The sequence below is a fragment of the Erinaceus europaeus genome, chromosome 13 (genome assembly GCF_950295315.1).
Source record: "Erinaceus europaeus chromosome 13, mEriEur2.1, whole genome shotgun sequence".
NCBI classification, from domain to species: Eukaryota; Metazoa; Chordata; class Mammalia; order Eulipotyphla; family Erinaceidae; genus Erinaceus; species Erinaceus europaeus.
In genome coordinates, this window is record NC_080174.1 from 56,063,585 (window position 1) to 56,088,383 (window position 24,799).

Consider the following 24,799-nt stretch of genomic DNA (forward strand, 5'->3'; position numbering starts at 1 on the left):
AGAAAGAGTTAACATATAGAGCCAAACAAATTGTTGACTAATCATGAACCTAAAGGCTGGAACAGTGCAGTTGAAGATTTGGGGGTTCCTTCATTTTGGAGATAGTTAGTAGTCATATTTTAGTGGTATTCCAAAGAGCCTATGACTATACTAGTTTTTTTTTCCCCTGAGCCTGACATCTGATATGCAGGTGGATCTATGTTATTATCTGGGGAAATGATGTTATGGATGGAAAAAGGACCAGAAAGCTGGATCAGGCAAGAGAGTAGCTCCCAAATATGGGAATGGTGTATAAATGTTTTTTTTTTTTCTTTTTACAAAGAGTTTGGTTGCAATCTCTAATGATAATGCTTAATTTCGTAGTCCTGAATCTTGAAATCCCAAATGATCAAAATCCTAGAAATCTAAAATCTACCTAAAGCACAAATTTGAAAAATCAAAATTCTGAAGAAAATAGTTTAAAATTATTTGAAAAACCTTTAAGACTAGCAAATACCTCACCAGGATAATGTGCTTGCTTTGCCATATGCACGACTCAGATTTGAGCCTGGTTTCCCTGCTTTGGAGGAAACTTTGGTGTCTTTCTTTTTCTGTGTGTACCTTTCTTCTGTATCTGAAAAAGTTTGCCTAGAGAAATGAAGGCCCAGTGTCCTTGCACCTCATACATACATTTATTTGCATTTCATAGGTGATTTGAGGAACATATTAAAATACTTCACAGCCATTTTGCACAATAAATTCATATTAGGAGAATTTTTTAACTGTAAAAATTACAATGTTAATATTGTCAAGAATGGCATTGACCTATTCAGAGTAATTTTATCTTTCAAAAATTCAGATGTACAGAAACGGCATCACTTATTAAGAAAGCTTCAACATTTTACCTACATGCACAATACTTAGAAACAGAGTCATTGTGAGAGTGCACTAATATGAAATCAACTTTTCAAGAAATGCATATGAATTAGAACTATCAAAGTATATTAAAAACTGACTCATGATTGATTTATAGTATTACAAGATTTTCAGAGTATATTTCTGTCTTTCTTTTATATATATATTTTTATTTATTCCCTTTTGTTGCCTATGTTGTTTTATTGTTGTTGTAGTAGTAGTAGTAGTTGTTGTTGTTGGATAGGACAGAGAGAAATGGAGAGAGGATGGGAAGGCAGAGATAGACACCTGTAGACCTGCTTCACTGCTTGTGAAGGTGGGGGAGCCAGGAGCTCTAACCGGGATCCTTACACTGGTCCTTGTACTTTGCGCCACCAGTTCTTAACCCGCTGTGCTACTATCCTACTCCCTATTTCAGTCTTTCTAACACACACACACACACACACACACACACACACACACACACACACACACACACACACACAGATTTTGGGTACGTGCATGGAAGTGGTCCCTTGGAGCTAATTGAGTTTCTTGATCATTAACAGTATTTTAAAATGGTCCACCACTAAACTGTAGCTGTTTTATTTCTTTTAAGACATTACTCTTCTCAGATAATTCATTCATATCTATTTTCTATGTAACACTACTTTTTGCAAGTTCTTTGTGATTCAGTGCACATTCCCATGAAACGACCCTAATTTTCCTATCCCTGTCATGCTTCTATGTTATTTTAGATATGTAGAAATCTTTTCATGTATATTCTTATTCAGATTACATATTGGGTGGAAAATTGTTGGTAATAGAACACTATTGCCATTTAACAGTAATACTGTTAAGTAATTATATTAAGGTATATAAAATAATTTTTGAACTATTCAGTAACTGACTACTTCAGGAAAATGTTACTTTATTAATATTTTCTGAAATTTCATCAGGTAGATGGACTCTAATTCAGATAAATGATGCATTTTGAAATTGAATTTTTCATGATTGTTCAATCACATGACTTGTCCATTCTTCTGAATTTCCTACCAGATGTTTTGGGTAAAGTTTGTGAGTAACATCTATGAATTAATGTCTGTAAACTTAGGTCATATCTTGTTCCAATTCTGTCAGTATAGTTTAGTGATTCAGTTTCTTCTTCCAAGTTCATCAAATTATTAAATAAATGTTTATGATACATCCATCTCTCCTCACAGCCACTAACACATAAATGAATAGATAAATTTTAGAATTTCTGAATCCAACAGGGGCTTTAATTGTATTTAGGTGGTAGAAACTGTAGGGTCAGCTTTGCAAGTACTGCCCATAGTGAAATAGACTTCTTATAGTCACCACTAAAACTAATAAGCTACTTATTTGTTTTAATGATGTTTATAGTTCTATTTTCTTTCATAGTCTTGTCCAAGAATACTTTACCAGTTAATGTATTTTATGACTCTGGCAGAAGCTCAAGTGTATCATTAACAATATCGTCCTATCTTCTTTCTAAACCCTTTTGTGATATCTCATTAATTTTAAGTAATGTGTATTTCTTTGATGTATAGAAAGGATTCTGTTATTTCAAGTTTGCTTTTTAAAATCACAGTCCCTGACTGTCTACCTTGAGCTTCATACTTTGGTTAATATTAGAACATCTTATGGTTCCCTATTAATTTTGAGAAATTTAGATTTCTGAACTGCAACATACTGGGTAAGGACAATGTCCTATGTATAAACTTACTTATTAGCTATGTGACCTGAGAATTACTTTCATTTTTTTAATTTCACACTCGACTATAAAATGGGAATAATATCAACTTTTCAATGATATTATGAAAGTTACAGTACCTAGTTTATAGAAGTAATTCAGAAAGTAACTACTTATTCACTTTCCTTTCTACATAGTATCTTTGAACCCATCTATTTTCCAGCCTCATTTTTTTACTACTATTCTCCACACAATAACTGTTGGTTTATATGGTAATTATATTTTTAGTAAATATCATACTATCCTACTATGTAGAATTCTTTACATCAGTGGTTGGGAGGAGGTTCAGTGGCAAAGTGAAGCACTGGCATACATTAGGTGAAACACTGTTTCAAGCATCTTTCTTTCTCTTCCTCACTGTTACCCTGTCCACCTTAATTTCTCTCTGTTTGTATACAAAAAATGGAGTAATAAAAAAGATAACCAGTAATGGTGGATTAACTGTCCAGGCATCAAACTCCAGTGATGGTGACAATTAAAAAATACATTGATAAAAATTTTAAAGTTCTTATACTGTATCTATTTTTTGACATTATTTTTCACATATAGAGTAACTTTCTTTAAAAAAAAAGATTTATTTCTTAATGATGTAGATATATAGAAAGATGAACTGGAGTGAGCCAAAGTATCACTCTGGCATTAGTATCATGGATCAAGCAAAGCAAATCTTGTGCTCTACACATTAACACATCACTGAGACAGATTTTAGATGACTTAAAGAAAAAGATCACACATAATAAGTGTTGCAGAAGGTAGATGAACCTAAATTTTATTTCTGTACCAGTCAGTGTTCTTTCAAATTTTTCCTGCTGATTCTCAGCTGTCTTAAAAGACTTGGTTGGTTATAAGAATAAAAAAAGAAGAAATTAGCAGAACTGTTACTATTTATGTTTCTCTGACTTTAGTGAACTTTTTATGTCTGCAGGGGACTTAATGGGAATTGGAATGTTTCTAGTATGTTCTATGAGTGTTTTTTGTGTAGATTTGTTTTTATGACATTTCTAAGACACTAAGGAGTTAGAGAAAACTGAAGTAATTAGAAAAGAGAAGGAAGTAGGACTGAAGTAACAGAGGAGACCAATACATGACTCATGTGCTTTATGGAACACATTATAGAAAAGAAAAGACTGAATTTATTTATTTTTAAATACTTATTACAAGAGATGGAGTTTCATGTGAGACAGAAACAAGGAGAGAGACAAGCCAGAATACTTACATGGTGTGGCTGGGATCTAATCAGGATTCTCAGGGACGTAAGTTTCATTCTATACCAACTGATTCCTTGTGCAGGCTGCAAAGGGAAGGTATTGAAGTTGAATATAGGAGGTATGTCTAAAGCAGAAATTTTTTTATTAGTGATTTAATAGTGATTGACAAAATTGTGGTATAAGAGGGGCACAGTTTCATATAATTCTCACCACCAGAGTTCCATATTCCTTCCCCATCATTGGAAAGAACCAAAACCAAAACCCAACATTGATGTATTCTTACCAATTTTAAATCAATTTATTAGGCTATGTTGCTGGATTGGGAAAGTAGCATTTGCTGATGCTTCCGGTGGACTTCAGGAATGTAGATAGTTTTACCATTTATTTTCCTCTTATTTGATCTTGGTTTGTATTTATGAAAATAATTTATTCAGAAAGTAGAGATTGAAATGTTTTTTAATCAATGGCATTGGTTTTTAAAAATTTTTTATTTTTATTTAATTTTATTTATTAAAGGAAACATTGACTAAACCGTAGGATAAGAGTGGTACAACTCCACACAGTTCCCACCACCAGAACTCTGTATCCCATCCCCTCACCTGATAGCTTTCCTATTCTTTAACCCTCTGGGAGTATGGACCTAAGATCATTGTGGGATAATGACTTCGTGGTCTTAAGGAGAGAATATAAAGCTATTAAAACAACATGAGAAGTGGGCATGGGCTTGAGCGTGGAGATCAGTATTACTGGAATGAAAAAAGGGTATGCTCAGTTCCTCTTCATACTCTTGTTATCTAGTTTCATATTCTTATGATTTCATTTTCTTATGATTCCTATTGGCATTTGGATTGGAGGTCCATCAGACTGAATCATTCTCTCTTCATTGTTAAAGGAAATCTTATTCACCTTTTAGGATTTATGTTGGGTTTTACTTATAAGCACTATTTCTTGGTTAGTTAGGTTAGATTACATCTTCATTTGATGCTTTTGACATTTTGAAATGGAATAATTTTTAGTTCTGGGAGTATATCCTATGTATTACAGATGTTTTAGCAGGAAACTTGACCGCTACCTTCTAAAACTACACCAACTACAATCATCACACAAAGTTGTTAGAATCAAAATACTCTAATGTACAAATTTTCCCAGGTTTTAGAACCATTGATATAGGAAAAGAAAAAAAAATCATATACAACTTCAGTTAATTTCAGTGATATTTTAGGAGAGAAGCTAGTTTATCTGTATATTTTTAAAAATATTTTTTTGTTTTTCCTATTTATTAATGATTTAATATTAATTTACAAAATTATGAGATGACAGGGGTATAATTATTTGTGAATTTTTTATTGGATCAAATCCTACACATGAAACAGTCCTCTGGATTTCTGTTAGTTATTCTGTACCTTGAACATTACAAACCTGCTTCTCCTTCACAGTTTTTATACTTGTTCTTTTAGCTGTGATGTTTTCCTCTTAGATCTTCACAAGAATCACTGTCAGTTTGCTAATAAAATATCATTTCTTTGTAAGTAAGGAGGTGAAAGACAACTACCAGATTGTTTCATTCATATGTGAAATATAGAGCACTGAAACACATGACCTTGCCAAAAAAAAATAGGTAGTCAAACTGTGTCTAAGACTTTGTGAGAACTATGATGGTTATTGTTGGTGGAAGGCATGGAACTTTGGTGGTGGGTGTGGTGTGGAAATCATCTCCTGTAATCTTATAATCCTGTAAACTATTATTAAGTCACTCATAAATATAAGTAATGTTAAAATTAAATAAATGCTTTAAAATGTTAATTCTTCAATGAGGTCTTCTCTGACCACTTTAATTAAAATAATACTTCATTCTCAATCCCATTTGATTTTATTACTTTTCTCCATAGCACTTTTACCTACTTATATTTGTGTAAAAATGAATAGACTTACTGTTGTAACTGATAAAACCTAAATTTCATTGACTTAAAACCATGGAATTTGAGGGCTGGGGCAAAAGATTAATATATCTGAGGTCATCCCCTACATGACCATAATCCAGAGCTGAGCAGTGCCTTGGTCTCATGTCTCTCCATATTTCTCTTCCACTAAAAATAAATAGAATATTTAAAAAAAATAAAAGTGGTTTCTTACTGTGTTCATAGTTCTATGGTGGTTGAAGGATTATGCAATTATTTAGGGAATTATTTTCTTTCCTATGCATGACTCTATCATTTGCTTGAGAGTCCAGTGCCTTATCCACTGTGCCACCTTGAGGACCACTGACTCTTTCATTTGCTAGGTTCTTGTCCTCTGTTTTTTTGACTGATGAATGGGAAAAGTGAGTGTGGAGGCATGTATGGAGAGCATGTCTGAAAACAACTTATCTTTTCTCCCTGTAATATATTGACTAGAATTCAGTCACATAACCATATCCTTTAAAAATTATTTATAAAATGGAAATATTGACAAGGCTATAGGATAACTACATTTCCACACAGTGTGCACCCCCCCCCCCCCCGAGCTCCATATCCAGTCCCTTCTCTTGATAGCTTCCCTATTCTTTATCCCTCTGGGAGTATGGACCAGGGTCATTATGGGGTGCAGAAGGTGGGAAGTCTGGCTTCTGTAATTGCTTCCCCGCTGAACATGGGCATTGGCAGTTCAATCCATAATCCCAGCTTGTCTCTCTCTTTTCCTAGTGGGGCAGGGATTTGGGGAGGTGGGGCTCCAAGACACATTGTGGGGTTGCCTGCCCAAGGAATTTAGGCTGGCATCATGACTAACATAACCGTATCTTAACAGTAAAAAGAAATTGGGAAATGTAGTTAAAATTTATATGTATAGAAAAAAAAGGAAATTGCATTTAGTGACACTGTTATATCCACCATTCCACAATGTTATATATTTATTGGATATCTCTTAGCCAAAACATAAATTCCATGGAAGCGGGGGTATAGTTTTTGTTTTTTAATTTTTATTTATTTTTTGGATAGAGACAGCCAGAAATTGAGAGGGAAGGGGGAGCTAGAGAGGGAGAGAGAAAGAGAGACACATACAGCACTGCTTCACTATTTGCAAAGCTATCCCCCTGCAGGTGGGGACTGGGAGCTCAAATCTGGGTCCTTGCACATTGTATCTTGTGTGCTCAACCAGGTGTGCCACCACCTGGCCCCAATATTTTTTAAAATATTTTTTATTATCTTTATTTATTGGATAGTGACAGTCAGAAATTGAGAGGGTAGGGGAGATAGAGAGGGAGAGAGAAAGAGAGATGCCTGCAGCCCTGCTTCACCACTTGCTAAGTTTTCCTTCTGCATGTGGGGACTGGGGGCTCAAACCCTGGTCCTGTGTACTGTAACATGTGCGCTCAACTAGGTGCACCACCACCTGGTCCCCTAGCCTAGCCCCAGGATTAAAACTTTTAATATCAAAAGTTATTGCTGAGCCTTAGTAGTAGTCTTGCTCTAGAGCTCTCTCAGGCTTTTGATGAAGGATTGCATAAGTGAAGGGTTATAGTTTTAATTTCCCTTCCTGTTAGGTTTCTGACTATAAAAATGTTTATGATTTTACAGGCAATAAAAACTGTCTTAGTCAGATCAATTGTTTTTCTAAAACTAAACAACAAACATTGTTTAAAAAATGCTCATGAACATCACTGTTCTTAACAAATTTGTAATCATTAGAGTCATTTATTGTAGAATAGATTACTGGAGGCTCAGTATGTAGCTTGATGAAAAAAATATCAAAAGTTTAAAAAATGTAATATATATGTTGAGATAATGAAATTATGATATTAATTCTCCTAGAGTCAGAATTCACAGGTCTGAGATCTAAAGAGAGGGATGTGAATGATAGTGCTTAGGCTTGCATTTAACTAGTGCAAAACTTCTGACTCATATGACCTAGGGCTCCTTTTACCTAGGAATTATTTATTTATTTATTTTAGTTTCTTTTAAAAAATTTTTTATTTATAAAAAGGAAACATTGACAAAACCATAAGATAAGAGGGGTACAGGGGACCAGGGATATTTGATGTGTGTGTGTGTGTGTGTGTGTGTGTGTGTGTGTGCTCATGAACGTCTCAAGGAAAAGGAACAATATCACTTGTATAACTGATGGTCATAATATTTGCTAGAAGAATTGCTGAATGAATATTATCTATGTTGATTATCACTGTTCCCTGCAACTTAGAACATTATGCATTATATATATTTCTTGATTTATAGAATAAATAAACAGAGTTACTGTATTTTATGGAGTAATACATAAAATTCTTAGCTCATTGTTTTATATATTATGAGCTCTTAGTAAATGGTAGCTATTTTTACTGATTTTTATCAAATTCTACTTTGAATTTCTATTGATTCACTTTGCCTACAGTTGTTCAAAACACACAATTCTTATATCTTCTTATTGAGGTAATATAAGTATAATTTAAGATAAACATATATGTATCCTGTTATTTAATTATTTGTCCATTGACTCAGCCATTTGTAACTCACCTATTTTAAACATTTTGTTAGTTAACTGAGTCCAGAAAGATTTATCATGTACTGGTATATATAAATTAAGAGAATTTGTATACATCCTGATTAGTTATTTATTTAGTTAACATATTTGGGGATAAATATGGAAGATATTTATGTTTAATTTATTAATAAATGATTCTCAGGATCTCATTTGTTGAAATTCCATAAGTTCTGTAATCCAAAACTACTCTTCGCATGATTATTTGAATCATTTTTTAGCATATCATCTCACCTCAAGATATATAACTTGTGTTTTACAAAGCTTGAGATTCTGTTACAGAACTGTGGTAACTGAGAAAGGAGTGGGTAGAAAGGTTGTGGAGCATCTAATACATGTACTAGAGGGATATTTGTATCTTGGTAGTGGGTTCAGTATAACATACTTTGTAAAGAGGTGAAGTTGTACCCCTGAAACATATGATCTTTCAATTACAGAAGCCAGACCTTCAACCTTCTGCATCCCACAATGACCTTGGGTCCATACTCCCAGAGGGATAAAGAATAGGAAATCTATCAGGGGAGGGGATTGGATATAGAGTTCTGGTGATGAAATTTTGTGAAGTTGTACCCCTCTTATCCTATGGTTTTGTCAATATTTCCTTCTTATAAATAAAAAATGAAAAAAGTTTTATTTCTGTAGGTTTCTCACTTTTATCTTACTTTCACTTATTTTTATTGATCTGTTCGTAAGAGAACTGTACTCCCAAGAGTGAGAAGCAAGCATCTAATTTTTCAGCAAACCTTGTGGCTTTCTTTCATTCTACTTTATTTTCACTAATTTTATCTTAGTTCAAGTCTTCCTCCTCATCTCTCATCTAGGTTTGATTTAGCCTACTGACTGTACTTTCTAAATGATCTCATCACTTTCTAACCCATTGTCCCTAATATTTCCAGAGGTGTCTTTCTTTTTAATTTTTTTTGTTTTTATTTATTTAGTGTGTAGAGACAGCCAGAAATCAAGAGGGGAGGGTATGACAGAGAGGGGGAGAGACAGAGAGACACCTGCAACACTGCTTCACCACTCAAAAGACTTTCCCCTTGCAGGTGGGAACTGGGGGCGCGAACCTGGGTCCATCAGCATTGTAATTTATGCGCTTAACCAGGTGCTCCACCACCTGGCCCAGAGGTGTCTTTCTATTATACAAAGCCAATCTTGTGAGTTCACTGCTTCAAATTCTCTAATTACTTAAGTTGTTTATGGTATAAAGTATACATTTCTTAAAAAAATGTTAGCACTTCTCCATAGGTTGACTTCTATATAACTATCTCAAGTTGCCTCTAAAGTCTCTGGGTCTTTTACTTCAGAGAAGTCTATACTTCTAAGAGTTGTAACTTCATGTTTTGCTATTTGGTAAATAGCAACTGCAGGCTCAGTTCAAGTATCACTTGTTACCTTTTTTCTCTAGATCTACACTCTCCCAAAACAAATTTATTTATTTCTAAAGTCTTCATCCTGCAATGCACATACATCTGTGAATGTAAAGCACATTATTATAATTTCTTACTTGTCCATTTTCTTTGTTTTTACTCCCTGAAATATACCCTAACACCTTTTCTTCTTCGGATCCCCAATACTTAGCATGTTGCCTGGTACAGAGTAGATACTCAGAATACTGAGGGAGATTCATGAGAACAACCAGAAGTTTATGATAGGTCAGGAGTTGAAGAATACTTTTCCTAAACTCTTCGAATATTGAATCTAGCAGAAATAGATTAGGAAAACCAGCCAGATGTTGTTTTTGAGGATTCTGTTTTTAAGCATGTAAATTAAATTTTCATTTAGAAGTACAAATCTAATTTGGGAACCAGAATGCAGTTGTAGAGTTTGACAAGATTACATATGTAAATTCCCCAAAGACTTATTTATCATTATGCCTTCCCCCAAAACGGTACAGTCTGTATGGAAAGAGAATTTTCTCAAGTAGAATACTATTCCACATAAATTTAAGTTAGTAAGCTGTTTTCTTCAATATGAATTGTTTACAACTTCTGTTTTGTTTTTCATGTAAAATAAATAAATATTGAATTTTTGTAACTTCCATTGTCAGTATAATCTACTTAATGTAAAAACATTCTATACAGCCCTAAACAAGATAAAAATCATCAGGTACATGTCATATATGTTTCTTGTTTTTCTCATCATAAAATTGGCTCTTAGTTTTATTGTTATATATGTTTTACTTTGCCTTTTATCCTTTTCTTAAATTGGGAAATGATATCATTATGTTACCATGTCTCTTTGGAGACAAATATTTTACACATTACAATAAGGATGCTTTATATTCTGTAATTTAATGTGATAGTACAGTATTCAGTGTTTACTGCAAAGAAAACACTTTTCACTAGGAAACTCTATATTTCCATTTAAGTTCTTCTCTTCATATTCTGAATCTTCCCTTTATATGTGATGGGATTATATTTTGTTCTTTTTTGTTAAATATTCTTCTTTATGAGTTACAGCATTATTAATGATCTTGATAATGAAAATGTTAATTATGTTATCAGTCAGCTATTTAATGAGTGTGCTCTAGGTTATTTGCATATTTTCTGCAACCTTAACAACATAAACTCTAAGCATATCTTTATGACTTAGAAGTCCAAATTCTTACTATTAACTTGTATTGTGGGAATTATATATATATATATATATATATATATATATATATATATGCACATATATGTAACTTTTTGAATTTAAAAAAAATTATTACTGGATAGAGACAGAAATTAAGAGGGGGAGGGGAGACAGAGAGAAAGAGAGACAGAGAAAGAGACACTTGCAGCTCTACTTCACCACTCATGACATTTTCCCCCTGCAGATGGGAACCAGGGGCTTGAGTCCAGATACTTTCACACTGTGGTGTGTGCGCCATTACCTGGTCCCTTTTTTATTTATTAGTGATTTAATAATGACAATGATTTAATAACAATATTGTAGGATAAGAGGGGTACAATTCCATATTATTCCCATAACCAGAGTTCTATATCCCATCCCCTCCATTGGAAAGATCTCATGCCTCTGTGATTATGCCACTCCTGGTGAACTCTTGTTTTTTTTACCTTAAGATACAGAGTGACAGAGACGTAAATTGAGACAGGGGAAAATAGAGGGTTAAAATGTGAGAAACATTAAAACAGACACCACAGCAACTGTTGTGCATGGTGTTCCTGGGTCTTTGTGCTTGATAAAGTATATACTTTACTAGTTAAGCTATCTCCCAGTATTCCTTTTTTTATTTTAGTAACTTAGTGAATATTTTTAGGTTACTGACACAGTGCCAGATGTTGTATCGTGCCTGAGGTGGAGATATAGTGATAAGAATATATATAGTCATTTGGACTGGGAGCTAGCTCAGCCAATAGGGCAAACATTTTACATGAGTATGGCAACAGGTTCTAATCCTAATACCACATGAACACACCAAGGAACCAGGGAAACTCCATAAGTGGTAGGATGTGCTGTGGTGTCTCTCATTTGCTGTTTATCTCTCCTGCTCTTCCTTTCTCTCACTCTCCCCTCCATATGAAATAAATTTTTAAGAAAAGGGCCTATGAGTTGTAGAATTGTATATGCATGAGGTCCCAGTGTCTCACTCTTTCCCCAGGTTCTTCACCCCCCCTTTCTCTCTCTCGTACACATACACACCCACCCCCTCTATAATTCTCCTGATAAAAGTCAAAGTCACTAAGGGTATATATGTGTGTAATACTAATATGAACTAGATGCTATGTAGAATGGAATGTAGAAGAGCAATGATTATTACTACTTCTGGGATTTAAGTAATATTTTCCAGTGGTGAATATATTTGTTGTAAGACTACAGATGGAGTAGGGTTTCCCGACATGAAAAAATGGGGATGGGGGGTTCCCGGAAGATGGTGGACTGAGAAGCTGCTAGTGGCTTGAGTTCTGACCACATCTTCTGGAAATGGTAGGATTTTCTGCCTTTAGTAGGCCAGTCAATAAGGCGTCCTAGCGATGACACCAAGGAGGTGACTAACTTAATTTGGGTTATGAAATAGAGTAGAAAAAAAGGGAACAAAAATTTTTTTTCCTTTTAATTATTAAGCACACCGGCTCCCCCCCCCCCCAACCAGTCCCTGGGGACCAGCTCCTAGCAGGCTCCCCTGCTGAGCTTCTGTCTTTACCAAATTCCTGTCCCACCAGGGAGTATCATTCATTCTAAGTCTATACCCTTCTGAAACCTCTGGCTTTTTTTCTTTCTAAGTAGCCAACCCCCCCACCTTACCCCGCATAGCTAATTAAATAATTAAAAATAAATAAATAGAAAACTCTCCTTTCACCGCTCTTTTATGACTGTTCTTTTTCTTATCTTTTTCTTTTTTTCTCTCTCTCTTTCTTTTTTTATTCTTTTTCTCATTCTTGTCATCCTTTCTTCCTTAATCCTACAGCTTCCAAAGCCACAGGCCCCAGCCCCCACACAACAAAACAGTGTGCTTTTTTGAATTCACTGATACACATTTGGGAATTATTTTGGGGAAGAATTCTGACTCAGTGTGGACTCCCACTGCGAGTGTCTCTGCTCAACTTCCCTTCCTCCTTTAGCCACCCCTAGAATATACAGTGGATAATAGATTTGCATAACTGTCTACTTCAGCTATCCTTGTCTAGTCCTGAGGTTTTTTAATTTTTTCTTCTCATTCCTAACAATCAGCTGCCTCTGATCATGAGGTTTGAGGTAAACTGGGACAGGGTTTTTTTCACTCTGCTCTATTTAATTATTAATATTATATAAAGGCATATATCTTCCCCCCTTTAGGTTGATCAGAACTACCTCTTAGGATATCTTTCATTCTAGGGTAGTGGGCATCTTATCTATTGTGGGAGGAACTTATCTCCTTACTCCTACCTCCTCTACAGACTCTCCCCTCCCTCCTACTCCTAGCTAATTAAAAAAAAAATAAATTAAAAATAAAGTAATAAAAAAAAACCTTTCCTTTCACTGCTCTTTAGTTAAAACTCTTTTTCTTATCTTTTCCCTTTTCTCTCACTTGTCTCTTTTTTCTTTTTTTCTCTCTCTTTTTTTATATCTTGTCATACACTTCTTCCTTCCTTCTTCCTTGCCTTTCTGAATTTGTGAATTATTTTGGGGAAGAAATCTGACTCAGAGTGGATTCTCTATGTGTGTATCTCTGCTCTAGTTCCCTTTCCCCTCTTGTTACCCCTAGAATATACAGTGGATAGTAGATTTGCATAACTGTCTATTCTTGCTATCCCTTATTTCTTATCTCTTTCTTCTTCACTGGGATTTGGTTACTATTCTTTCACAGACTTGAGAAATTGGCTAACTGGTAGTGATTAAACTGCTTCAATACTTGCTTCAGTTGCTACTGTAATTCCTGAGGTTGGTGAGTGCAATTGTCATAAAGGTATTTAGTACAGTGTTGCTTGTACTCAAGACACAACAGCTGAGGAACAACAGAGCATAAAAAAGAAACACATAATTCAAAAAAATGGGTAGATCAAAAATAAATAAAACTGCTATTCCAATGAATGAAGACAAGAGCCCAGAAGAAACTACAAATCAGCCAGAAGTAACCATAGATAAGAAAAGTATTCAAGCAATAATAAACTTATTAATCACAGAAATGAAAGCAACATTGGAGGAAAGGAATGGCAGTATTAGGGAAACAACAGTTGAGACCCCCAAGGAAAATACTGATTATCTTGAGGCAATTAGAGAACTGAACGCTGAAATAGCTGTAATGAAGAAAGAAGCTGAGGCAAGGGAAAGCAGACTAACAGAAGCAGAAAACAGAATTAGTCAGACAGAGGATGAGTTAAAGAAAATGAAGAAAGAGGTGAAAGAGCTTAAAAAGAGATTGAGAGACACTGAAAACAACAACAGAGACATATGGGATGATCTCAAAAGAAGTAACATTATATAATTGGCCTGCCAGAGGAAGAAAGAGAGGAAGGGGAAGCAAATATTCTAGAGGAAATAATAGAAGAAAACTTCCCAGACCTGAATAACAGAAAGGACATCAAGATTCAAGAGGCCCAGAGAGTACCAAACAGAATCAACCCAGACCTGAAGACACCAAGACACATCATAGTCACAATGAAAAGAAGTAAGGATAAAGAAAGGATCCTAAAGGCTACAAGAGAGAAACAAAAAGTCACATGCAAGGGAAAACCCATAAGGTTATCTGCAGACTTCTCCACTCAAACTCTAAAAGCCAGAAGAGAATGGCAAGATATCTATCGAGGCCTGAATGAAAAAGGGTTTCAACCAAGGATAATATATCCTGCTAGAATTTCATTCAAACTAGATGGAGGGGTCAAAACCTTCTTAGACAAACAACAGTTAAAGGAAGCAACCATCACCAAACCTGGCCTGAAGGAGGTCTAAAAGACCTCCTATAAACAAGAACATCACTACAATACTGGCAATATATCAGAGCAAACAACAAAAAAATTTTTTTTGAACAATGACACTACAATACATTCAATCCGTAATATTAATAAATGTCAATGGCTTAAACTTACCCATCAAAAGGCACAGAGTGGGGGGATGGATCAGAAAACATAATCCAACCATATGCTGCTTGCAAGAATCCCATCTGTCACAACAAGATAAACACAGACTTAAAGTGAAAGGATGGAAAACTATCATACAGGCTAACGGTCCACAAAAAAGGGCAGGAACAGCCATTCTCATCTCAGACACGATAGATTTTAAATAAACTAATAAAAAATAGGCATGGACATTAAATAATGATTAGAGGATCAATCAGCCAAGAAGACTTAACAATCATTAACATCTATGCACCCAATGAGGGACCATCTAAATACATTAAGCACTTACTGAAAGAATTTCAAAAATACATCAATAGTAATACAATAATAGTGGGAGACTTCAGTACCCCACTCTCACACTTAGACAGATCAACAAAGCAGAGAACCAACAAAGATACAAGAGAATTGAATGAAGAGATTGACAGACTAGACCTCTTGGACATTGTCAGAGTCCTTCACCCAAAAAAACTGGAATACACCTTCTTTTCAAATCCACATAACACATACTCAAGGATAGACCACATGTTAGCATCAATAAATTCAGGAACATTGAAATCATCCTGAGTATCTTCTCAGACCACTGGAGTAAAACTAACATTTAACAACAAACAGACAATTATTAAAAGTCACAGAATTTGGAAACTAAACAACATACTCCTTAAGAACCACTGGGTCAGAGATTCATTCAAGCAGGAAATTCAAATGTTCCTGGAAACAAATGAAAATGAAGACACAACCTATCAAAATATTTGGGACACAGCTAAAGCAGTACTGAGAGGGAAACTTATAGTTAATCACATATTAAACACCAAGAAGAAGCTCAAATGAACGACCTTACTGCACACCTCAAGGACTTAGAGGAAGAGGAACAAAGGAACCCTAAAGCATCCAGAAGGACAGAAATCACTAAAGCTAGAGCAGAAATAAACAACATCAAAAATGAAAGAACCATACAAAAGATCAATGAAGCTAAATGTTGATTCTTTGAAAGATTAAACAAAATTGACAACCCCCTAGCCAGACTCACCAAACAAAAAAGAGAGAAGACTCAAATTAATAGAATTGTCAAGGATGGAGGAGATATCACAACTGACACCACAGAAATCCAGAGAATCCTGTGAAACGTCTTTTTTTTTCTATATTTATTTTGTTTATTTTTTCCCTTTTGTTGCCCTTGTTGTTTTATTGTTGTAATTATTATTGTTGTTGTTGTTGTTGGATAGGACAGAGAGAAATGGAGAAAGGGAGGGGAAGACAGAGAGGAGGAGAGAAAGATAGACACCTGCAGACCTGCTTCACCGCCTGTGAAGCGACCGCCTGCAGGTGGGGAGCTGGGGTTTAAACCAGGATCCTTATGCTGGTCTTTGTGCTTTGTGCCACCTGCGCTTAGCCCGCTGCACTACAGCCCAACTCCCAAAACTTCTATAAAGAACTATATGCCACCAAGCTAGAGAATCTGGAAGAAATGGAACAATTCCTAGAAGCATATGCCCTTCCAAAACTGAACCAAGAAGAACTACAAAATCTATATGCACCAATCACAGACAAAGAAATTGAAACCGTTATTAAGAACCTCCCCAACGACAAAAGTTCTGGACCAGATGGCTTCACAAATGAATTCTACAAAGCTTTCAGGAAACAGGTAATACCCATACTTCTTAAGCTTTTCCATAAGATGGAAGAAACAGGAGTACTCCCTTCCACCTTCTATGAAGCCAACATTACCCTGATACCAAAAGCTGATAGGGACAGAACAAAAAAGGAAAACTACAGACCAATATCTCTGATGAATCTAGATGCTAAAATATAAAACAAGATCTTGGCCAATCGGATACAGCAACATACCAAAAAGATTGTTCATCACGGCCAACTGGGATTCATCCCAGGAATGCAAGGCTGGTTCAACGTCCATAAGTCAAACAATGTCATTCACCACATCAATAAAAGCAAAGCCAAAAACCACATGATTATCTCAATAGATGCAGAGAAAGCCTTTGACAAAATCCAACACCCATTCATGCTCAAAACTCTACAAAAAATGGGAATAGATGGGAAATTCCTCAAGATAGTGGAGTCTATATATAGCAAACCTACAGCCAACATCATACTCAATGGACAGAAACTGAAAGCATTCCCCCTCAGATCGGGGACTAGACAGGGCTATCCACTGTCACCGTTACTCTTCAAATAGTACTGGAAGTTCTTGCCATAGCAATCAGACAAGAGAAAGGAATCAAAGGAATACAGATTGGAAGGGAAGAAGTCAAGCTCTCAATATTTACAGATGATATGATAGTATACATAGAAAAAACTAAAGAATCCAGCAGAAAACTACTGGAAGTTATTAGGCAATATAGCAAGGTATCAGGCTACAAAATCAATGTACAAAAATCAGTGGCATTTCTTTATGCAAACACTACATCTGAAGAAGAAGACATCCAGAAATCACTCCCATTTATTGTTTCAGCAAAATCAATCAAATACCTAGGAATAAAGTTGACCAAAGAAGTGAAAGACTTATATACTGAAAACTATGAGTTGCTACTCAAGGAAATAGAAACTGATACCAAGAAATGGAAAGACATCCCATGCTCATGGATTGGAAGAATAAATATCATCAAAATGAATATTCTCCCCAGAGCCATATACAAATTTAATGCAATACCCATCAAAGTTCCACCAAGCTTCTTTAAAAGAATAGAACAAACACTACAGTCATTTATCGGGAACATGAAAACACCTAGAATTGCCAAAACCATCTTGAGGAAAAGAAACAGAAATGGAGGCATCACACTCCCAGACCTTAAACTATATTATAAAGCCATCATCATCAAAACAGCATGGTACTGGAACAAAAATAGGCACACAGACCAGTGGAACAGAATTGAAAGCCCAGAAATAAGTCCTCACACCTATGGACATCTAATCTTTGATAAGGGGGCCCAAAGGACTAAATGGAAAAAGGAGGCTCTCTTTAATAAATGGTGCTGGGAAAACTGGGTTGTAACATGCAGAAGAATGAAATTGAACCACTTTATCAAGCCAGAAACAAAAATCAACTCCAAATGGATGAAAGACCTGGATGTTACACCAGAAACAATCAAATACTTAAAGGAAAACATTGGTAAAACAATTTCCCACCTACACCTCTAGGACATCTTTGATGAAACAAACCCAATTACAAGGAAGACTAAAGCAGAGACAAACCAATGGGACTACATCAAATTGAAAAGGTTCTGCACATCCAAAGACTATTAAACAAACAAAGAGACCCCTCACAGAATGGGAGAAGATCTTCACATGCCATACATCAAATAAGAAACTAATCACCAAAATATATAAAGAGCTCAGCAAACTTAGCACCAAAAAAGCAAATTACCCCATCCAAAATGGGCAGAGGATATGAACAAAACATTCACCTCAGAGGAGATCCAAAAGGCTAACAAACATATGAAAAACTGCTCTAGGTCACTGATTGTCAGAGAAATGCAAATTAAGACAACACTAAGATACCACCTCACTCCTGTAAGAATGGTATACATCAAAAAGGACAGCAGCAACAAATGCTGGAGAGGCTGTGGGGACAGAGGAACCATTTTACACTGCTGGTGGGAATGTAAATTGGTCCAGCCTCTGTTGAGAGCAGTCTGGAGAACCCTCACAAGGCTAGACATGGACCTTCCATATGATCCAGTAATTCCTCTCCTGGGGTTATACCCCAAGGACTCCATAACACCCAACCAAAAAGAGGTGTGTACTCCTATGTTCATAGCAGCACAGTTCATAATAGCTAAAACCTGGAAGCAACCAAGGTGCCCAACAACAGATGAGTGGCTGATAAAGCTGTGGTATATATACACAATGGAATACTATGCAGCTATCAAGAACAATTAACCCACCTTCTCTGACCCATCTTGGACAGAGCTAGAAGGAATTATGTTAAGTGAGCTAAGTCAGAAAGATAAAGATGAGTATGGGATGATCCCACTCATCAACAGCAGTTGACTAAGAAGATCTGAAAGGGAAACTAAAAGCAGGACCTGACCAAATTGTAAGTAGGGCACCAAAGTAAAAACCCTGAGGTGAGGGGTAGACATCCTGGGACAGTGGGGGGTGGGAGTCGGTGGGAGGGATGGGTCACAGTGTTTTGGTGGTGGGAATGGTGTTTATGTACACTCCTAGCAAAATGTAGACATATAAATCAGTAGTTAATTAATATGAGGGGGAAAATTAATTGTATGTCTCAAAGTTTTTCAAAACACAAACTGAATCTTTTCAATATATAGGCTGTGTAATTGATATGCAGATTCTCAAAAGCTTAGACCAAGTAGATTAGAAGCAACCAATAGCACAGCTATATACAAGATACTGGGTACTGTACCCTAATAAAAGGACTTTTCAAAGTAAACCCAATTACTAAATAATGTGATGATAACATTTACTATCGATTATCTTTTGAACCCTAAGACAGCAGGAACCTCACATCTCCACTATAGAGCCTCTACTTCCCCCAGTCCTGGAACCCTTGGATAGGCCCACTTTCCCATATGCCTCTCCCAATCCATATCAAATAATATTGCATCTGCTGATCGCAACCTAAACAACACAACGATTGCCACCTCAACATGCTTCACTTCAGTCTGTGTCCAGAGACTTCACGTGTGGAATGATAACCCTTCAGTTACATTACTTGGGTGAGACCTTTCCTTTCATAGTATACTCTAATTCCATCTCAGGTGGTTCACTTTCTAACAAAGTCCCAAAACAGTTTCTGTGAGAGAGAGCATATGTTCACACGTATCTATAAACTACTGCAAAATATGTACCTGAAAGCAGAAGTACACTAGAGTTTGCAGTGAGTACCCCCCTAACACTTCCTCTCCACTATTCCAAGCTTTGGGTCCATGATAGCTCAACAATTTGTTTGGCTTCGTATGTTAACTCTCTTTTCACTCACCAGGTTCCAGATGTCATCAGGATGCCGGCCAGGCTTCCCTAGACTGAAGACCCCACCAATGTGTCCTGGAGCTCTGCTTCTCCAGAGACCCACCCTACTAGGGAAAGAGAGAGGCAGACAGGGAGTATGGACTGACCGGTCAACGCCCATGTTCAGCGGGGAAGCAATTACAGAAGCCAGACCTTCTACCTTCTGCAACCCACAATGACCCTGGGTCCATGCTCCCAGAGGGATAGATAATGGGAAAGCTATCAGGGGAGGGAGTGGGATATGGAGATTGGGTGGTGAGAATTGTGTGGAATTGTACCCCTCCTACCCTATGGTTTTGTTAATTAATACTTTTTTAAATAAAAAAAAAAGAATAAAACAAAATACAGAAAAAATGGGGATATACATAACTGGACATATGGGAAACACAATAAGGGTTTTTAATGTTTGTGGTGGTATATGAAGTTGCTATAAATAAAACTGATACAAATATTAACTTATAGATGAAATCTGTATCAGTAAATAAAATAATGAGTGACAATGTTGTTATTGATGTTGTTTTCAAAAATGTTAATATTTCTGGATGAAAATGTGACACATCAGTTGTACTCTTTCCTTGATTTATATTTCAATTGCTTTCTTGGAAAAATAATTATGTGTTAAGCCATACAAAATACTTTGAAAATATAAACAGAGCTAGATTATTTTTTTAATTTAAATTTATTTATTTATTTATTCATTCACTTTTGTGGCCCTTTTTATTGTTGTAGTTATTATTGTTGTTGTTATTGATGTCTTTGTTGTTGGATAGCACAGACAGAAATGGAGAGAGGAGGGGAAGACAGAGAGGGGGAAAGAGTCCTGCAGACCTGCTTCACCACTTGTGAAGAAATTCCCAGCAGGTGGGGAACTGGGGGCTGGAAACAGGATCCTTACACTGGTCCTTGAGCTTTGTGCCACCTGTGCTTAACCCACTGTGCTACTGCCCGACTGCCCTCAGAGCTAGCTTCTAAGTGCACATAATTATAAACAGGATGTGTACATACATGGATATTTGTATAAGGAATTTGGAAGTTCTCCCTGACTTTACTTTGCAATACATTTAGCATCTCTAGTCTTCATTAACCAAATTCTATCAGTATGTTTCCATCATTATGAAAGCAAGAAAACCCTAAACAAATTTTGAAAAAATGCTCTAGGATTACTATTCACATTGATGACCACCTCTATAGAACAACTACAATGATAATAGAATAAAAGTATTACATAGGAAAATGTTGTAGTATACACAAATTTTTAATATTTTTTTCAATAGAGTGTCAGTTGATGTTAATAGACCAAAATTTAAAAAAAGATGTAGAAAAATACCCCAGAAACTAAAAAAAAAAGGTTAATAATATTTCACCCAGGAAATGAGAAAGTGTTTGATGGTTATTAATCAGGATTATTTCCTTTTTTGTATGTATATTTAGGTATGCACATACATATGTGGCTTTCACTCCGACATCAATCAATTCTTGAATCTTTCCCTTTTAAATATTTAGATGTCAACTAATATACACTAATTTATCCCAGGATTAAAAAATTGTTTTTGAATTAAACCTGGTTTAAAGAGTATAAATGTTTTAAAAGTATAGTTTCACATTTCATCAAAATTGTTACACTCTGCTTTAAATTCTACCGAAAGTTCATCAAACCTCCTCTGTCCTTGCAATCTAATCCCCTCGACCACCCCCCAAACTCCTTTTTCTTATTATTTGTGATGAGTATGGGGTTACAAGATTGTAAGATTACAGTGTATAGTTCCACACTGAACCCACCATCAGTGTTCTGTGTCCTCACCCTCCCATCCTGAAAGATAACCACCATAGTTCCTACTAAATCTTAAAAACTGTTTATTCCTTCCTGCCTGCCAGTTGACCTCCCTCCCACCTTCCTTCCTTCCTTCCTTCCTTCCTTCCTTCCTTCCTTTCTTCCTTCCTTCCTTCTTCTTTCTTTAATATATATCTCTGTGTGTGTATATATATATATATATATATATATATATATATGCAAGTTCATATGTATCATCAGTTCTCTAGTTTCCACATATGAATGAAAACACTGGACAGTTGTTTTTAATCTTTTTATTTATTTCGCTAAGCATAATAACCTCCATTTACATCTATTTTGTCTCAAATGAGCTATATTCTGTGTAGTATATGTTCCATAACTTCTTTATCCAGTCACTTGTCACTTAGGCTGCATCCACTTTTTGGCTATAGTGAACAAGGAAGATATGAGCATGGGGTGCATATGTCCCTTTGAATTAGTGATTTTGTGTTCTTTGGGTAAATGCCTAGCTGGTTCATATGGTATTTCTATTTTTGTTTGTTTAAGAACTCTCCATAAAGTTTTTCAAAGGGCCAGCACCGCTTTGCATTTCAACTAGCAGTGTAACTGGGGCACTTTTCCTTTACCTCACCAACACCTGCCATTCTTATTTTGCTGATGTAGGCAATTCTCTCATATGTGATATGGAATCTCAGTGTAGTTTTGCATTTCTCTAATGATAAGTGAAGTGCATCATTTATTTATATGTCTGAGAGCCACGCATATCTATCCTTAGAATACTGCCTACTTAGATTTATGATGCACTTTTTTTTTTTGGATCACTGAAACTTTTATTCAGAACTCACTGCTTAGTTAGGAGATGGCTCAGTATTTTATTGGGTTATTATTATTTTTTTGTTGCTCTGTACCAGTTGTTTATAGATATCTGCTATCAGTAACATATTTGATGTTTGATAGATGTGTGTTGTGCAAGTATCTTCTCCCATTTACTGGGTTGTCTGGTTACCCTTGTATAGTTTGCTTTCAATGTGTAGAAGAAGTCTTTTAATTTTGTGTTGTCCCATTTGTTTCTTCTTATTTTCATTCCCCATATCTATGGGGTTAAATCTTCAAATACCTATTTGATGTGAAGATCCTGCAAAGTTTTACCAGTGTTTTATTCTATAAATTTCAGAGTCTTGTATAGTATCCAAGTCTTTGATCCATTTTGATTTGATTTGCTTTGGGTGTGTAGTGTTAAATGGTGGCCTTTCCTACATGTGGCTGTCCAATTTTCCCAGCTCCATTTGATGAAAAGACCTTCTTTACACTATTGAATCATCCTGACATCCTTGTCATATATTGCATGGTTGATATGTGTGGGCTGTATATGATGAATATATTTTGGACTGTTTATTTCCCTTTAGGAATCTCCTGAAGCTTTATGCCTATACAATTTTTCCACAGCCAGAGGATTATTCTTACTTTTTACCTCTCAATTACAGATATAAACAGAGAGATACCATAGCATCTCTCCACTTTTTGTGATACTTCTCCTTGTATATGGTGTTTTACTATGGTATCAAGGATTTGAACCAATCAGGTTCATGTGGATGGTAAAGTGTGTACCCTACTGGGTACACTATCTTATGGCCCATTACTTGTGCTTCAGTAGTTATACTAGATATTTTTTGTATCTAATTTATCATACAGTTTTTGAAAGATATGTTTTTACCATCTCTTTTTTATCTTTTTTCTTTTTTTATTTATAAAAAGGAAACATTGACTAAACCATAGGATAAGAGGGGTACAACTCCACACAATTCCCACCACCAGAACTCCGTATTCCATCCCCTCTCTTGATAGCTCTCCTATTTTCTATCCCTCTGGGAGTATGGACCCAAGGTCATTGTGGGATGCAGAAGGTGGAAGGTCTGGCTTCTGTAATTGCTTCCCCACTGAACATGGGTGCTAGAAGGTCGATCCATACTCCCAACCTGCCTCTGTCTTTCCCTAATAGGATGGGACTCTGGGGAATTGGAGACACACACACACACACACACGCACACACACACACACACACACACACACACACACACACACACACACACGAGAGAGAGAGAGAGAGAGAGAGAGAGAGACACTGAGACACCCCATTATCCATGGAGCGCCCCCTGTATCTGTTCATGGTGTCCTTATGTGGTACCGGAACTAAAAACATAAGGCTTTATGCAAATAAGCCACGTTCTCTCCTGTGTAAGCTATATTCAGACCCTTCCTTTTATGGATAAAAAACCTTTTATGAGGTTTAAAATGGATTACATTGATTTGCACCACATAGGGTTAGCATGTTGCAGAAGTGAGAACTGAATCAGTATCTTTCTTATTTCAAAATATTTTCCTTTTTTATTCTACCATAATATGTAGTTAATTTCTTATTACCTGAGTAGAAACTAAATGCTTTAAATGTTTTGGGATTGGGCAGAGGGGTAGGATTAATGATAGCATTATTTTAAAATCTTGTTAATACTTTTCAATCTCTGTTTAACATAAAACTTTTTCTTTAAATAAAATAGGCAATGATATGGGAAATGATGATGCCATCGGAGGGAATGTGAGCAAATATATGGTGCTTCCAAATGGATACTCTGGACAGCCCAAGAAAGGACATCTTATTTTTGATGCTTGCTTTGAAAGTGGTGAGTGGATTAAGGAGTTTTAGTTTTGAGCTTGTCCAGTAAGGTTTTCAGAAGTAAATTCCATCTTAGCATTCAGTAAGATTCAAATCATTTGACATTTCATCATAATGCAATAAGTTGTCATGGAAAAATCAATTTTGAAGAATATAGGTGAGATACATTTTTAAGAATGAAATACTGTGTTTTGTTTATATAAATGATTAAAAATATAATTGTAGTACTAATGAACATTTAATAGTGCCTTATATTTTTATAAAGTAATTTCTTAGGTATTTTTGTGATAAAACTGATATTATATGAAAAAACATGAATTATTGAACATCTGTAGAATACCATTTCATATAATATGTTCATAGAACATAGTCTTTGTCAGAAGGAGATACTTTATAGAGAAATGATTAAGAGACAGGTTAAATAGAACACTTATGATAACAAAA

General features: G+C 35.6%; 1 protein-coding gene across 2 annotated transcripts in view; it reads left to right on the top strand.

Annotated features, from left to right (window-relative positions):
• AGBL4 (AGBL carboxypeptidase 4) overlaps window positions 1-24,799 on the top strand; it is a 1,508,442-nt gene that overhangs the window by 57,934 nt on the left and 1,425,709 nt on the right. For both annotated transcript variants that reach the window (XM_060205929.1, XM_060205928.1), the window contains exon 2: window positions 24,240-24,362. In XM_060205929.1, coding sequence (XP_060061912.1) covers window positions 24,240-24,362 — 123 coding nt within the window. The remainder of the gene's footprint in view (window positions 1-24,239; window positions 24,363-24,799) is intronic.